The following is a 17513-nucleotide window of genomic DNA, read 5'->3' as shown; positions in this document are numbered from 1 at the left end:
ATTCACCACAGTATTAGTAACAGGAATTTTTAAAAGCATAGTGCCACAAACAAACAAAAAAATCAAATACGTTTGGCCTTTCTTATCACCTCATATCACAAATTCAGGACACATCTAAATAATAATATTTAACTAAATTGAAACCCTTGAGCAATGGCATGATTTTCAAATGAAAAACTATTAAACAACATCTTGCATATAAGGCAGCATAGCATTTCTTGAAAATGAAAGGTTAAAAAAATGTTCCTGTTGCTTTTCTCAGAGAACTGAAGACACATGGAAAATAATTTGATACCCCACTTGATGTGGATGATAAAGCATGAGAAGAATGTCTTCCTTATTTAACTCCTCCCTTTTCTAATATTGCTGACATTGTATACAATCAAATAATTAAAACAATTTAAAAGATTTTATTAGTTGAAGAGGCATCAGCTGCAGTCCTAAATCTAAGTGCCCACATTTCTGTTAAGAATATCACCCTGTTGATAAGCATTCATTGCTTTTCCTCAGGTTCTGCTGAGCTAAACAAGTATATGTATCCATAAAATAATGGGAGAAATTTTTGTCCATAATCCACAGTCATGCACATTACTTTCCACTACAAAGGAATGAGTACATGTTGAATGTTTCATTCATATTTTCAATAGAATTGTAGCTAAACACATGTTCCAGATGGGTGACTTTGGAACAGTTTTTTTTCTCTCTCTCCCTAACTCACTTTACAGGGCTGTTATTGAGGGGAAAATAAGAGACAAAAGACCCTTATTATGTATATTACCTTGAGTTGGACACAGTAAAGGCAGGATATAAATCTAATATAAATGAATAAATACAACTGGACCGGTTGGCTACTCTTGGTAACACCTGGGTAAAAATATCAGACAAAACAACAGTTGAACAAAAACATGGCACCATGATGATAAAATACCAACTCCCATTAAATTCATCTGTATGACATTGATTGAGGAAGGTGATATAAATTCTTTGATTGCTCTTGATTGATTGAATAATAAAGTGAGAGGTGGGAACTGGGGAACAAAGATGCCCAAGGCTTCTTGAAGTTTGTTCCCACCATGCTCATAGTTGTTACTTGATCCTAGGAAAATAAATTTACATTTCTTTCATTCTCACCTTAGGTCAGATACTCCATACAGATATTGTCTATTTGCATTCTGGTAGAGGAATCCATGAAGCTGAGAAGATACGGAAACTTCTGTGGTATCACAAGTATGTTCTTCTTCATGTTGTTTTTTTCCTTATACAGTGTGTGTTACTGTTGATCTGCAGCATAGAAGACAAATTAGTTTGGTTTTGATATTTTAGAATCTTTATAGGAAGTATTTGGAAGAATATAAATGTGTTAATGAGGTAACAGGGCTACCGTTCCTTGTCAGGCTCTGCTAATTTCCCAGAGGGAACAAAATGGTAAAATTTAGTTAGAACCTTCTGTATATAGTTCAGGAATGCTGCAAATGAAAGAGAGACGGGATTATAGATGAAGGCAAATGGACTGTTTATATTTCATCTGAACTAGAATAGCGAGTTTGGTCCTTTGAAAAGGAGGTACTGCACTTCCTCCCTACATCAAAGTAGAAAGGTTTTCAAATTGCTCCATTAATTTGGGGGCTAGCCAGGTAGAATGCATTTGGCAAATCTGTGGTTAAGTGAGTAGCAGGTCTCATATTCCACCTTCTTTCTCTTATGTGAATTCCCCGTCCCTTCCCATATTAACAAAGCAGCTTCTAGTTGCAGGGGTTCATCTGCAACATGTATTAGGTCTGTGGCCAGCTACTAGCTGCCTTATCTTTAATGTGAAATGTCAAGAATGTCATTTTGGTTTCATTCCCATTGCATGTTCATACGCCTCATACCTTCCTCACTTGTGTATTACTCCTGTCAGAACTCTGATAAGAAAAGGAAAAGGTATATAAAACTCCTTTTGGATTTTTTTAAGGCAAGCAGATTTCCTTTTCCATGTTACATTGGAAGAGGTTCTGTGGGAAAGGAAACAAAAATGGAAGAATGAGGATGATGGCCTTAGATGACTTTAATATTAATGCTATTTCTCTCTCTCTCTCTCTCTCTCTCTCTCTCTCTCTCTCTCTCTCTCTCTCTCTCTCTCTCTCTCTCTCTCTCTCTCTCCTTCCTCCTTCCCTCCCTCTCTGTCCCAAAAAGCTGTGCCACTATTGTGATTGGCAATGGAACAGCTTGTAGGGAAACTGAAGCTTACTTTGCTGACTTAATTATGAAGAAATACTTTGCACCTTTGGATGTCACATACTGGTAAGAAAATATATAAAACAGTATTTCATTATTTTCATTGGAGTCCAGTAGAAATCATTTTTGTAGAAATGTTTTGGGATGATAATTCCTTTACATATCATATCATCATCTACTCCACTGGGCTGTTTTCAGGTCTGACCCATAATCCCAGGTAAATAAAATACCATTCCTGTGCTCATACAACTTGCCAAAATTACAGGCAATTACACCAAAATAAGGCATCCCCTAATAGCTTGATTCACATAACAGTGGGTCAGTTCCTATAACACACTGAACACAAACAATTCTGGCTAATATATGGACACTGTTTTTATGTTTAAAGATAAATGTATGTCTAAATAATATCACATCCGACTGCTTTTTTCTTTTTTCACGCTTTTTGAAATACCATTTTTATTGAAAGACTAAAAAAAAAGTCAATTTCTTGTGAGTTTTGAAATGTCCAGATAGAGATTGTTTATACAAAATTCATGTCAAGATAAAGTTAAATATAGTCCATTTTTGTATGTTTTTAGGATATATTGTATTACATAGTGTAGAATAGCACAAATGCTAAAAATGGAAACTGCATACAAACTGAGAGTACATTTGGTGATGTTATTTGGTGGTTCTCCTTAGATTTTGGGAGGGATTTATTAAAGTAGCCCTACCAAGTATTGTTAGCATTTCTTCCTTATCCCAGAGTAAGACATGGCAGAATTTAGTTTCTCTTCCAAGAAGAGTCAGGGGAAAACAAATAGCAGCTATCGCAGGCATTGATGATTATTACTATATTTTCTACAAAGGGTCTAGTGTTGGTGATAGCCTTGCTAGAATGTTTGGCCCCCAAGAACTTCCTGATGCTATCACCACCTTGTATTACACCTAGTGCTGGAACCCAACAAGGAGAAAGACTTGCACACTGAATATTTGACATGTAAAAGATATCTCAGTCCATAGAAGGAGAGAAAGTGTAGGAAGCATTTCAGAAGGCCCCCTCCCCTAATTTTCCAGAGAGTAAAAGGAGAGGAGAGAGAGTTAGTTTGGTGTAATGGTTAAGGCATCAGACTAGAAATTAGGAGTTGTGGTTCTGTCTTAGGCATGAAATCAGCTGGGTGACTGCAGACCAGTCACTCTGTCTCAGTCCTAGGAAAAAAGCAATGACAAACCACTGCTGAAAAACCTTTCCAAGAAAACCGCAGGGACTTGTCCAGGCAGTTGTCAGGAGTCAAAGTTGACTTGAAGACTTACACAAAAGGAAAGGAGAGGAGAAATATTTTCAGTCTTGCAAGATTCTATTAATGTAAACTTACAATAAAGATTGTTGTGCTTTTAGTCTGTACAATCTTGAAGGGCAAGAGATAGCACTGATGCTTGCAGAGAAAAATGATGTATAGACTTTTTTGCTTTCATTGGTTTGATATAGGCTAAATTTATGAATCTGGTTTTCATAATTGTTAATTGTTTAAGGATCTGAGCATAACAATGAAGTATGTGTAACTAAAAAATAGATGTAAAGCTTTTGACACTGTGGTTAAGAAAAAGACTAGGGAACACTGCAAGATCAAATACAATTTTTTAAAAAAATAGAAAGTTGAATATTAAAGATTGCAGTCTGTGATTTCAAGATACCTTGAATTATTAATCCCATAATCCTTGTTGTGTATACTGAAATTTGTGGCGGCAGTAGTCACAAACATCTACTTCCCCTTCTGCATATATGTTCTGAATTAGCTCCCACTGATCTCAATGGACATTCTTAGATGAGTCTAGATTTAGTCTAAAATAAATAATTGTATATATTTATTTTAAATAAGAATGAATCATATGTATCCCTTAGAAGATATTAAGCTTCTTCCTACATACACTCAATGGTTTCTATGATGCATTTTTAAAAGTATTTTTCTTGACTTATAATTAATTGAAATCATGTTGAAGTGTATTCATTTGCCTTATTTATTCAACTTGTATATCACATGATTCCGGACAGCTCGTAGCAATAAATAACATAAAAAAGCAAGAGTACAAAAAATAATTCAAGTACACTACAGAAATAACTACAAAAAACTTACAAAGCAAATACAAATAATAATAATAATCACTAAACAGGGAGTTCCATCCCTGTTTGCTTATAGGCTTATATGCCAGACCCTAAGGGACTTATATATCCTATTTACACATAAAAAATCAAATTATGTAAGGTTAAAAATGCAAAACTTAAAATACAATATATATTTATTAAATGTAGAAGGTCATCCAACAGACTCTGGACAGCATATAAAATTAAATATTAAAACAAGAAAAGAATAGCGTACAATCAGATGAACAGTCCAGCTAGCTGTTAAATCCTATGGGAGCGCAATGCCCATCATAGCCTAAGGCCTAGAGAAAGACTTTGTACTGATTTTTCTGTAATCTTTTCTTATTTGAGATTATTTTTGTTGTACTATTAATTTTAAATTTTGATCAAACCTTTTTCTCCCAATCCCTCCCCCCCTCCCTGCTGCTCTAGAAATGAGCAACTATTGATCATCTTTCATCTTGCCAAAATTAAGCAAACTGCACCTGAGATCTAGTTTCCAATAAACTGTATTCAACTGCTTTGGTCTTTCCCAATGGACTTGCTTCTTGGCTTTCATATGAGGCCTTTCATTTGTAAACATTTTGGTTTAATGTTCTAATTCTCTGACATTTCATAAAACCCTTTCTAAACCTTTATGCACCCATTTTGACTCTAATGTGTGCTATATTGCTGAAGATCTGCCTTATTCTCTCTGGATTTTTAAGAAATGCCACTTTCAAGTCCTCTTGCTTCCTCTATATCTAGTATTTCACCCAGCCTAATTACCTTTACTTTTCTGCTTCACAGCACTCTCTCCATTTGAAGGGCAACTTAACATTTAGGTTCACATTATGATAATTATATTTCAAGACCATGGTGGGAGGGATTAAAAGGTCTTTGCTCTGGTTGCAGATAAAAAGGGTTCAGATCCACTTGTAAAACTAGATTGGTTAACAGCCCATAGTTTTCATTATGTTTGCTACTCATGCGGCATTAATTCTTAATTCATCAGGTACCCAGGGTGCTGTAACTCTAGAGGTGACCTTGGGACTTGATTTACCTCCACTCGGTTTTCTTTGTTAATGTACCACGAAAGAAATACATGAAAGATAGTCAACTTCAAAGCTCCTTTTAAAGTAAAATGGCTGATACAAATCCCCTGGCGGTTAATGATGTCTGTCAAATATTTCAGCTGCCTTATATCCTTTTACAAGCTTTTGCTTGCTACAACTAAATCAGTTTGTTTCATGTTTGGATGGAGGTATAAAAGGATCGAAGGGTTTTTCTTTGACATTTTCAAAATAATGGTGAAAATTTATTAAGAGTACAGTCTCTTTAACATTGCCTAGAAATGAGCTCCGCTGAATTTAATAGGGCTTTCTTTGCAGGTAAGTATATAGGGGATTATAGGCTAAGATTTACTTCAGAGTAAATATCCAGTAGGCGTTGCAGTCAACATTATTTGCTGTTTTGTAGGAAGCCATATTAAAATTAGATGTACAAAAATGGCAAATAAATGTATTAGTAAGATTTTTAAATTGGGAATGTTGTTGTTGTTGTTAGTTGCGAAGTCGTGTCCGACCCATCGCGACCCTATGGACAATGTTCCTCCAGGCCTTCCTGTCCTCTACCATCTTCTGGAGTCCATTTAAGCTCACGCCTACTGCTTCAGTGACTCCATCCAGCCACCTCATTCTCTGTCATCCCCTTCTTCTATTGCCCTCAATCTTTCCCAGCATTAGGCTCTTCTCCAGTGAGTCCTTCCTTCTCATTAGGTGGCCAAAGTATTTCAGTTTTAGCTTCAGGATCTGGCCTTCTAAAGAGCAGTCAGGGTTGATCTCCTCTAGGACTAACCGGTTTGATCGCCTTACAGTCCAAGGGACTCGCAGGAGTCTTCTCCAGCACCATAGTTCAAAGGCTTCAATTCTTTGGCGCTCAGCCTTTCTTATGGTCCAGAGATTATTATAAATCAGTGGTCCCAAAACTTTTTGGCATCAGTGACCCGTTTCATGGAGGACAATTTTTCCATGGACCAGGAAATGGTTTTGGTTTCACGTGGTCACCTGCCACTTACTTTTAACTGTGCAGCCTGGTTCCTAAGAGGCCACAGACTGATACAGGGGACGCCTGTTATGAATGACAGCAAATCTTAAATACAGATTTTGCTTACCAGTATTTAGGACATTTTGGAATATTTTATCTTTAAAAAGGATGTTCAAATTGAAATCTGTCTGTTCTAAATCAATGTGTTACAATTATTAAGACCATTGATTGCACAAGCCCAAGGCATGTTATGAACGCACGTGCTACAGCAGCCTTTCTGAAGCAGACTATATTTGTCTCTGAATGAAAGATTACCTGGCATTCCAAGGCTTCTCAAGTTGAATTCCATGATGGAAGAAATAAAATATATAAATGTAATAAAAGGAGTAGTATGCTGACTCACTTCCTGACAGGAATACCCAAATGGGTCATACCATTGCATTATTTTTTGTTTCTTGTAAATGTGAAAAAATAGAAATGTAATTGAATGCAAGAAGAAATACTCCTTAGGAGAAGATTAGTGGGAATGCAAAATGTGGTCTTCCATAACAAAAAAGAGCCTTGGTGGAGCAGTGGGCTAATGCCTCCTTAAGTTACATCAGCTGCCTGTAATTAGTGCAGGTTCGCGTCCCACCAGGCTCAAGGTTGACTCAGCCTTCCATCCTTCCGAGGTAGGTAAAATGAGGACCCAGATTGTTGGGGGCAATAAGCTGACTTTGTAATAATGCCGCTTGGGGGGGGCGAAAGCCCTAATAAGCAGGCATATACATAGAATGAAGGCTATTGCTAAGCACATTGGTTTGTGCTTAAATTGTAAGCCGCCCTGAGTCTTCGGAGAAGGGCGGGATATAAATGGGATTAAAATAAATAAATAAAAAATAAAATAAAAGATTGGTGTGTATTGCTTTTCAGCCTTGCATGATCCCCAAATTCTCTGTTTAGAGTTATTAAAAAGAGCATTCACCATTCTTTTCCTTTCAGTCTAATTATTTAACAGCACATGTGAGGAAAGCAATCACAAGAAAACCTTTGCATATATAGTGATGATATAAAATCAAATTAAAATTGGCACAAGGTTAAGGAAAAAAACTAGGCATCAACGTTGCCAAGGGCTGTGTGTTTTGAACTCCTTGGATCCCAGAACTGATTCACAATTGATTGATATTGGGGTGATAGCTATGGCCATGGGATCCTTTGTACAGTTTAGTACAGGCATGTCAAACTCGCGATGTCACGTGATGTATTGGGACTTTTCCCCCATTGCTGGCAGTGGGGTGGGCACGGTTTTGGCATGACCCATTTGGCCTGCAGGCTGGCAGTTTTGACATGCCTTGTTTAGTATGTCAGTTGTGACTCTTTGGGGATTGGTAGGCCTGCTTATAATGGGGCAGCCCTTAAAGACCATCCAGAAGCTACAGTTGTTCCAGAATGTAGAAGTTCAATTGCTATTGTCACTCCTTGCCATGTCTATGTGACACCACCCCTCTGCAATATGCACGAGGCCCTAATTGGCTCTGGATAGGTACTAGTTATCTCCTTTAAAACCCTACATGGCATCAGCTAGTTATTTGAAGACCATCTCTTCTGAGTATCTGTATGGTCTGATAGGGAAGGCACACTTCCATTATTGAAACAATGCCATCTTGTGGTAACCAGGAGGGACCTTTTCTAGGTGACAGGCCCAAATTTATTGAATTGCCTTTCTCCTGATATATGGTTGGTCTCAACCCTTTATGCTTTAGAAAAACTATTGATACTTTGCTGTCTTGGGGTCTGTGTAGGGCATAGGTGTCAAATTTGCCACATCACATGACGTGTCGTGACATCGCAACATTTTTTTGCATTGCTGGGGCGGATGCGGTCTCTATATGATGCAACCGGCCTGCGGGCCGGCAGTATGAAAACCCCTGGTGTAGGGAGCCATGGAGATGATCTTGGACAGGAAATTCAAAAGTTGTTAGGTCAGTAACATATTGAAGTAGGCGTTACGCTATCAGGAAAGTATAAGAGATTCATATTGATGCCTCCCTGACTAATGGGGGTATAAGTGGGTGGGAAGAAAAAGACAGATTTTCAAAACTATAGCCCAGGGATCTTCAAACTTGGCCCTTTTATGATTTGTGGACTTCAGCCAGGCATGCTGGCTGAGGAATTCTGGGAATTGAAGGCCACAACTCATAAAAGGGCCAAGTTTGAAAACCCCTGCTATAGCCTATCTCGAGAAACTATGATTCTAGTTTTCTGATGAAGTCAGTTTCCTGATCAGGTCTATGTTGTAGGGTTGACTGTAATGTGTTGGGGACCTGATTGGATGATGATGTTATTTATGTTTGCATTGCCAGTGTATTTTTTTGTAGTTTTAACTATTTTATAAGATCATATACTGTGGTTTTGTGTTTTTTTATTGGGTTTTATTCAATTTTTTATATATAAATTGCTTGGGGTTATTTTGCTGGAGTTGGACAATCAAAATGTTTAAATAATTGAACTTCTACTACAAGGAACTTTCTATAAAATGGATACCATCATGAAAAGTCACTGTTAATTATCTTCAGTTTACTAAATGGATTACATTAGTAAGACAAAAAATAGATGAGGATGGTTATGGGGACTCCCCTTTATTTGAGCAGAATTTGAGACTAAGGGCCCCAGTGACTATGATAATGATGCAGATTGATTGTGGCCATATTATATAATTGGGCAAGACTAGAATTTCCTGTTTTGCCATGTTTCTTGGGGGGGAGTGGGAGTGATGTTTATCAACAGATTTCTGATGAAATGGTGAAAATGGATTAATACCATCACCTGGACCATCACTGATTTCTACATATGGTTGAAGTACTTTGGACTGGTTGACTAATATCAAAGTCATTTTGGCTGACAACTCATCAGAAGAAATCAGAGCTTTACAAATTCTTTTTTTTTACTTTCACTTGTTACAAATACAAATAAACATTTATGTGTGATCCTGATTTTCAAAAATGTTCCATCTCTTTCTATGGGGGGTGAGCTCTTACCCCCCGTGGATAGGGCTCGCAACTTGGGAGTCCTCCTAGATTCACGGCTTACCCTGGAAGATCATATAGTGGCCGTGACTAGGGGGGCTTTCGCCCAGGTTCGCCTGGTGCGCCAGTTGCGACCCTATCTGAACCGGGATGCCCTGTGTACGGTCACTCATGCGCTCGTGACCTCTCGCCTTGACTACTGTAATGCTCTCTACATGGGGCTTCCCTTGAAGACCACTCGGAGGCTCCAACTGGTACAGAATGCGGCCGCGAGAGTTGTCTTGGGAGTTTCCCGGTACTCCCATGTTACACCTTTGCTCCGCGAGCTGCATTGGTTACCAGTTGTCTTTCGGGTGAGATTCAAGGTTTTGGTTACGATCTTTAAGTCCTTACATGGCATGGGTCCGGGATACCTCAGGGACCACCTGCTGCCGGCATCAACTCCCCTCCGCCCTGTGCGTTCCCACAGAGAGGGCCTCCTCAGGGTGCCGCCAGTCAAGGAATGCCGACTGGTGGCCCCCAGGGGGAGGGCCTTCTCTGTGGGCGCTCCGGCATTATGGAACCAACTGCCGGTGGAGCTCCGGACGGCATCAGACCTCCGAACTTTCCGTCGTGGCCTGAAGACCCACCTATTTGAAATGGCTGGTCTGGCCTGACGGGGGATTTTGGGTTTTAATTCGTCTTTTTAGATTTGTATAACTGTTTTTAACTGGGCATGGGTTTAATCTTTTTTAATTTTTGTATTGTCTTTTTTATATATGCCCTGTGAACCGCCCTGAGTCCCTACCAAGGAGAAGGGTGGTATACAAATTAAATAAAACTAAACTAAACTAAACTAAAAAGCATCATCTTGAAATGTATACTATAAAAGTTGAAATTGTATGTGTAACATGATGCAGAAAAGTTACTGTGCTGTTATTAAGTTAATATGCTATTCTTAAAAGATTTCACATAGGCTATTTGAAAGTGTGTCTGCATAGGTGTTGTAAGAAAGATACAGGCTTTAAAAATGATTTCACAATGCTATCCTGTTTCTAAGTAGCTCAGATGTAGGATGCGGGTTTTGCCTTTTAGCAGTTCCTTTTTGTCTGATAGCTGCTTCACTGCAAGATTTATTATTTTTTAAAAATGCTACTATACCGTGGAAGAACCATCAAAGTTGTTTTTGTAATGTGTATATCAAATATGAGGTCAACTTCCCACAACCTGGCATTCTCCAGTTATATTGCTATAACAAATTCCCCAGAATTAGATACAGTATGCTGTCTTATCTGTATCTGAAAACCCTTGGTAAATACAAATGTGATGGAAGGTTACACACAGGTGTAGGTATAATAAATATTGCTTTGGGGTGAGGATGGGGATAAATCCAAATCAAAATGTCTTTGGCTCTTCCTCCAGATCATGACAGAGTTGGATAGTCTTATAAATTTATTAAATAATAATTAAATAATAATCAGTCTGTGCCTTATATTTCAATCTATCATTAACTTTGTGGGATCAAAAAAGGGACACATGTTTTAACTAAATATTACATGGATTTTTTTAAATTATCATTTACTTGCAGTGTTTTAAACATCTGAAGAAATAATAAATTATACCTTTCCTCAGGTTTAAAAGATTCTCAAAAAGTCATCCTCCAGGATGCCTGATCACCATTATAAATTTCTTACAGTGCTCCAAGTACCACCATTATGTAGGATAATCTAGCCATGTGGGAAATTTTTAAATGGTGGGTGGCTTGACTATCACCCTCAGTAATGTGTCTGTTTAGGGTACATGGTCTCTAGCTACTGTTGTCATATGTTATATTGTGTTATGTTATATTACATCACATCAAGTGTTAATATTTTTCTTCCAATCCATTTCTCTAGTCTAAATCTCTTGTAGTGTTTTTCTATAAGTGAAGCAATAGGGGAAAGGTACTTAAATTTGAGAGGGCGTGGGAAGGCATAATCAAATGACTTACCTAGCATTAATTCTGCTTGACCCCAAACAACAAATAAAAGAAATAAATAAAGAGAAGTGTGGGGATCTTAATTATGGATTTTACATGTCATGTTTGGTAGGAGTGGGTGGCTGATCTAGTTCAATATGGCATTGTTCTATTTCCAGGCATATCTGCTTATTTCTCACGTATGTCATTTCCTAAACTGCCTTAAAAGAATGTCTGAAGATCTACCTGATTACAGTAAATCTATGATGTCATTGAAACACCCTGGGCTAATTTAACACTGCTTTTATGTGAATTTCCCAAAGCAAGGTTATATCTCTGCCGTTCTGTCTTGAAGATCAGGGCAGTAAGGATTCTCAGATTACCTGATATTTGGGGCCAGTTTGGATTCAGATCTGGATCTTTCATGACAGCTGCTGAACATATGTAACTGGGGAAAAAAATATTTGGTATTGTGACAACGAGGAATAGTAGAGAAGACAGGGAAAGAGGCTGCATATTTTCAGAGCTTTTCATAAGCTCCATGTATCTAAAATTTGGGTGATGGGGACGTGGTGACAATAGATCTGTCAGGTTGATGAGGAATGATTCAAGTTCTGCTTTAAGCATGTATTTTATAAATATGTGCTTAGAGGTTGGCCGTCCATCAGTTAGCTGTCTATTAATGTAAGCTTCAGTGTTATTTTATTTTTCTAGCTGAAGATGCAATTTGTATTTTGAGCCTGGCATTCAATTGCTGTTCTGCTGACTGTTAAATATATTGTCTGGATATGCTCAGTCCTATTACTGCCTAAAAGTAAACAGCAATATATTTATGCTGTAAGCAATAAAAGAGTTATTATATTGTCTTTATAGCATTTAGTAAGCAAAAAGACTATAAAGAATGTAAAATGTGAAGTACATATCTCAGAAAGATTTAGGAATTATAATGTAGAAATTAATGAAGCATATAAGAATTAAATATTATAGATAGATAGATAGATAGATAGATAGATAGATAGATAGATAGATAGATAGATAGATATAGATATAGATATAGATATAGATAGATATAGATATAGATATAGATATAGATACACACACACACACACACACACACACACACACACACACACAAAGAGGGAGCTATACAGAGACTTTGAAATGCATGGGAGCATCTATGCAGCACCTGTTTTGAAATTGTTAAAACAATGTGCTTTTTTCAGGCTGGTGTGATTCATTAGGAAACTGCCCCTGTATATATGGGCATAGCCACTTCACTTTGCTGATAAAAATATGCAAGTGGAGATATCCAGGAGCAACTTTCAAACCAGTTGTGTGAGCTTGAAAAAAGACACTTCTTCACATTACAAATGTCCTCTTTCAAAGGATTTGCATAGCCCTACTAAGCATCACATTTTTAAGTTATAACACCAGAACTTTATTTTGCAGATTCTTTTGGAAGAAGAATGGCCAGAACCAGCTTTGTTAAGATAACAGCATCTGGCCCCAACTGATTTAACAGATTCTGAGATTTGCTCTTTTCAGATATGTATTTGTACAGCAACCAGTGTGCCATTCTGACATGGCCACATACTGCTGGTGGTTTTTCTGCCTCTGAGCACCACATGTGAAGCTAATGCTCTGTGACACCTGCCATTTGCACCCCTTTCTTACACGATGAAGACAGATATCTGACCGTTCTTCTCTTTACAAATACATGCTGAGGGCATGGTTCATAGATGAATGGATAAAGGATTCCAGTGTCACAGTTGCACAGTTTGTTTTTATGTGGTGGAGCCTAAGAACTTACAGGAGAGGTTTAGTTTTAGAATAGTACTAAAATTGTTCTGCTGTTTCCACTTATTTGTCTGAGAATAAATAATTAACAGTGTGGAAACTGTTGTTTTATTACACTGCTTCTTAAAAAAGAGTGGAGTCAATGAAATCCTGTAATGTTTTTGCAATAGTCATGTTACAACCTAATAAGCTGAATATTATGAATGAGCTTTCTATTAGACCTTGCAGTTCTTTTCCTCTTTTCTTCAAAGAGAGGCCAGAAATAAAACCAAATACCTTCTATCCTAGTTTGAAATTAAAATATCATGGCTGACCTATTTTGAGGAAGAGAGAAATTGTGGTTAACTAAAAGCTTCAATTTCATTTTTAAATAATGACCTAAATGAAAAGAGGAGCTATGAATTTGCAGAGTTGGAGAAACGGATTCATATCTTAGTTTGTTAAGGAAAAATATTATGTTTTGAGCTGAAAATTATCTGTCATAGTATAAAGTGCCCATTGTGCTTTCTGTCACGCCTGAAAGAGATGAGAAACTGATTTCACTCTGGCTGCAGTCTCGCATGAAAATCCCATGTGGAGCATGGCTGTTACTGGTTAACAATCAGTGAACTATTAAAACAAAAACATACAATGTCAGCATCACTCATTCTGTAAATTTATGCTTTGTGCATAACAAGAATTTAAAAAGTGCTTGACAGTTGCTATGGCTTCTTTAACACTTCAAAGCAACAGATCAATTATGCAGGGCATAGTTTAGACCTGCAGAGCAAGCTTGCTACTCCTGTTGGTGCAATGAAGAGAGAGAAAGCAAATCCTTGTGGAGGACTGCAATTTATTTATTGTTTCTTTAAGCCAATGATGGTTCAGATATTTAAATTCTATTTTGGTTGTTATTTGTTTGGGTTTTTTATACCGTTAATTGCTTTTATTTCTGTTTCTTTTAAGAAAACCTGCTGTATCTGAATATATTATTTTATTTGTTTAATGTTACATTGGAAGATGTTTTGCTTACAATACCTTGTAGAATCATAGAATGATAGGGATAGAAGGTACCTTGGAGGTCTTCCAACCCTGCCCTGAGCAGGACTCCTTAGACCAGGGGTCGGCAACCTCGGCTCTTTTATGACTCGTGGACTTCAACTCCCAGAATTCCTGAGCCAGCTATGCTGGCTCAGGAATTCTGGGAGTTGAAGTCCACGAGTCATAAAAGAGCCGAGGTTGCCGACCCCTGCCTTAGACCATCATAGACAAATCTCTGTAAAATTTTTGAAAACTTCTGGTGACTAAGCATCCACAATTCCAGAAGGCAAGTGTTTCATTGCTAAATAGTTTATTCTGAATAATTACTACTTAGTTTAAATTTATTACTCCTTATTTAGAGTTCAAATCTCTCTTTCTAAATCTACCAGCTATTGGTTCTTGCCCTGGGCTGAGGCACTACAGAGAATGAATCCACATCTTTTCCGCTGTGACAAGCACTAGAAGACTGCTATTGTATCTCTCCTTAGACATCTCCTTTTTAGACCAAAAATACCCAATTCTTTTAACTATTTTCCATAAGATTTTTACCTCCAAGCTGGTTACCATCTCTTTGCTCTTTTTCCTGTTCCTTGGCATTCTACATACAGTATTCTGGGTATAGTCTGACCAATGCAGTATAGAGCAGAAGTGTTATTTCCTATGATCTGAACATTTATTTATTTATTTATTTATTTATTTGTTTTTATAAACCACCCTTCTCCCGAGGGACTCGGGGCGGTGTACAGAATAAGGTAGGCATACAGAATGAACAATAGTGAAAAAAAACAATAGTAAAATACAAACTGGGACCCCAGATTAGAGCTATCAGGCCAGGCCGGACTGCTGGAACAGATAAGTTTTTAATTCGCGCCGGAAGGTGCGGAGGTCGGGGGCCATCCGGATTTCGGTTGGTAAGCTGTTCCAGAGGGCTGGCGCACCCACTGAGAATGCCCTCCCCCTGGGGGCCACCAGCCAGACATTACACCTCTATTGATTTAGCTCAACATTGCGTTTGCTCTTTTGGCAGCTGCAGTCTACTGCTGGCTCATGTTTAATATGTGGTCCACAAGGATATTACATCCTTCTCATAAATTTATTTAAACCGGGTACTTATTTTATACATGTACATCTGATTTTTCCTACCTAAGTGCAGAAATCTGCATCACTTGTTACTAAACTGCATTTTCCTGGATAAGGTCCATTGTACTAGCCTGACAAGAGCCCTTGGAACCCAGATCCTGTCTTCAAAGGTTTTAACAATCCTGCACCTCCCCCCCCCGTTTGCTTTCATCTGCAAATGTATTGAGGATCTCTTCTATCCCATCATATAAGTCATGTATAAAAATGTTGAATGTTCTGCACCCAGGACAGAATCCTGAGGTGTCCCACTCCATATATATTTCCATGTAGACATACATCCATTAAGCCCCATGCATTATTGATGAAACTTGTAATTACTTGAATATCAACATACCTTCTTCTTGCCTAAACATTGTCTAATACTTTATTATTTCTTATAGGACCATAAATAATAAGTAAGGGTATTAGAAAAAAAATCATTCTGTAGTATTGCTATAAATTCATGACATAACAGTTTTCAACTCCTTTTAATCAAAGAACTTCTATGGATTGGCTGTCACCCCATCTTTCCGTTATTTGATGAAGGTAAGATCTAGATAGTTGGATTTTTCTTCACCTCCTCCTCTGAAGCAGTTTATTTTTCCTGTGGAGATAAAAAATGACTCAAATAATTTTTTGTGATACATTTGTTTCCATCACTGGGTACAAATATTGTTGAGACATTATGTGTATTTTATTATTTACAGTAGGTATGCAAGCTATAGTAAGTGTGTGTGTGTGTATTACTTATAGTATAAGTAATACTATTACTTATTACTGATAGAGTTTTTTCCAAATTCATAAATTTGTTGCTTTGAATGGCTTACCTTGACTGTTGAAAGGAATCCTGCACTCTTTTAGTCCAATCTATACCATTCCAGACAGGTGGTTATCCAGTCTCTTCTTAAAAGCCTCCAGTGATGAAGCACCCACAACTTCTGATAGCAAACAATTCCACTGGTTAATTGTTCTCGCTGTTAGGAATTTTCTCCTTAGTTCTAGGTTGCTTCTCTCCTTGATTGTTTTCCATCTATTGTTTCTTGTCTTGCCTTCTGGTGCTTTGAAAAATGGACTGACAGCCCCCCCTCTCGTCTTTGTGGCAGCCCCTGAGATATTGGAACACTATCATGTCACTCCTAGTCCTTCTTTTCACTAGACTAGACAAAGACAATTCCTGCAACCGTTCTTCATATATTTTAGCCTCCACCCCCCTAATTATCTTTGTTGCTGTTTTCTGAATTCTTTATTCTCTATATCATTTTTATGGGGGACAGGGGAATATGGGATTGTTGGTAGGACAGGAGAATACACTATGCAGAGAGCTGCTGAGGAGAGGGTGTTGTCTTGCTGACTTTAACCAAATTGTGGTCTTCCTAAAACCTGGAACAATCAAAGCATTGGGCTCAGGAAACCCCTTCATAAAAATGGCAATAGGTACAATTCATTGCTAACCTGTACAATCCACAGTTTACAACATTTACAAAAATAGGAAGCTGTTGCAGTACATAAAGGTTGTCACCATTGTGGGTTCTAGCATTGCAGGACGTGTGAAGTTAAAAAAAAAAGTGGTTATTTTCTGTCCAAGCATGACCTCTTGCAGAATCCTAGTTGAGAAAGATTATACTAGAAAATCTGGATTCTAGAGGGGGAAAAAAAGATGTCCCAGGCATTCAGGGGTCAGTCTTCTCTTGCTCCCTATGTCTAGCTCTATATGTTCAGTGGCTTTCAGAGTCACTTTAGCTCAGCCTCCTTACAAGGATAGGCTATCTGAAAGGACCATGACATTAATAGGTCAGCTTGTTGAAATTGACATTTATCATGATGTTCAGATGTTTGTTGGGCTGGTATTTTTTTTAAGCCAATGCACTTTGAATTCTGATTGCATCTGATGGACTTATGTTTTAATTTATGGTGAAAGCTTTATCATCTTCTGTGCTTTGTGAGAATTGCTCACAGTGGCAAGCAGTAGCATTAGAAATAAGCTCTACGTTATTGCAGTTTTTGTGTTGCTTTTGACTGAGGGTAATGCTGCAAATCTGTCCTCCTTTTGTGTATGCATAGAGATACATAGTTGCAAATGTGTGTTCTTTTCGCTCACCTGTACAATATTTGCAGGGCATAATCCTGGAAAACTTGTTTTTGCAAAGTGTTTGTATTGCTTTATGGGGAGAATAATGAAAAGTGATGAGTGAGCTCAAGTAGGGATTTAAATCCAAGTTGAGCATATATGGGAGCGCGTTCGTTTCATAAGAGGGATTTTCTTTTTTAA

At 37.8% G+C, this 17513-nt stretch overlaps 1 protein-coding gene across 1 annotated transcript in view; it reads left to right on the top strand.

Moving 5' to 3' along the window:
- SRBD1 (S1 RNA binding domain 1) overlaps window positions 1-17513 on the top strand; it is a 167088-nt gene that overhangs the window by 38229 nt on the left and 111346 nt on the right. Inside the window, exons 13-14 of the mRNA XM_083361548.1 lie at window positions 1137-1227; window positions 2176-2283. Of these exons, the coding sequence (XP_083217674.1) occupies window positions 1137-1227; window positions 2176-2283 (199 nt within the window). The remainder of the gene's footprint in view (window positions 1-1136; window positions 1228-2175; window positions 2284-17513) is intronic.

The sequence above is a fragment of the Vipera ursinii genome, assembly GCF_947247035.1.
Source record: "Vipera ursinii genome assembly, chromosome: 1".
Lineage (NCBI taxonomy): Eukaryota > Metazoa > Chordata > Lepidosauria > Squamata > Viperidae > Vipera > Vipera ursinii.
This window is presented reverse-complemented; position numbering and strand designations above follow the sequence as displayed.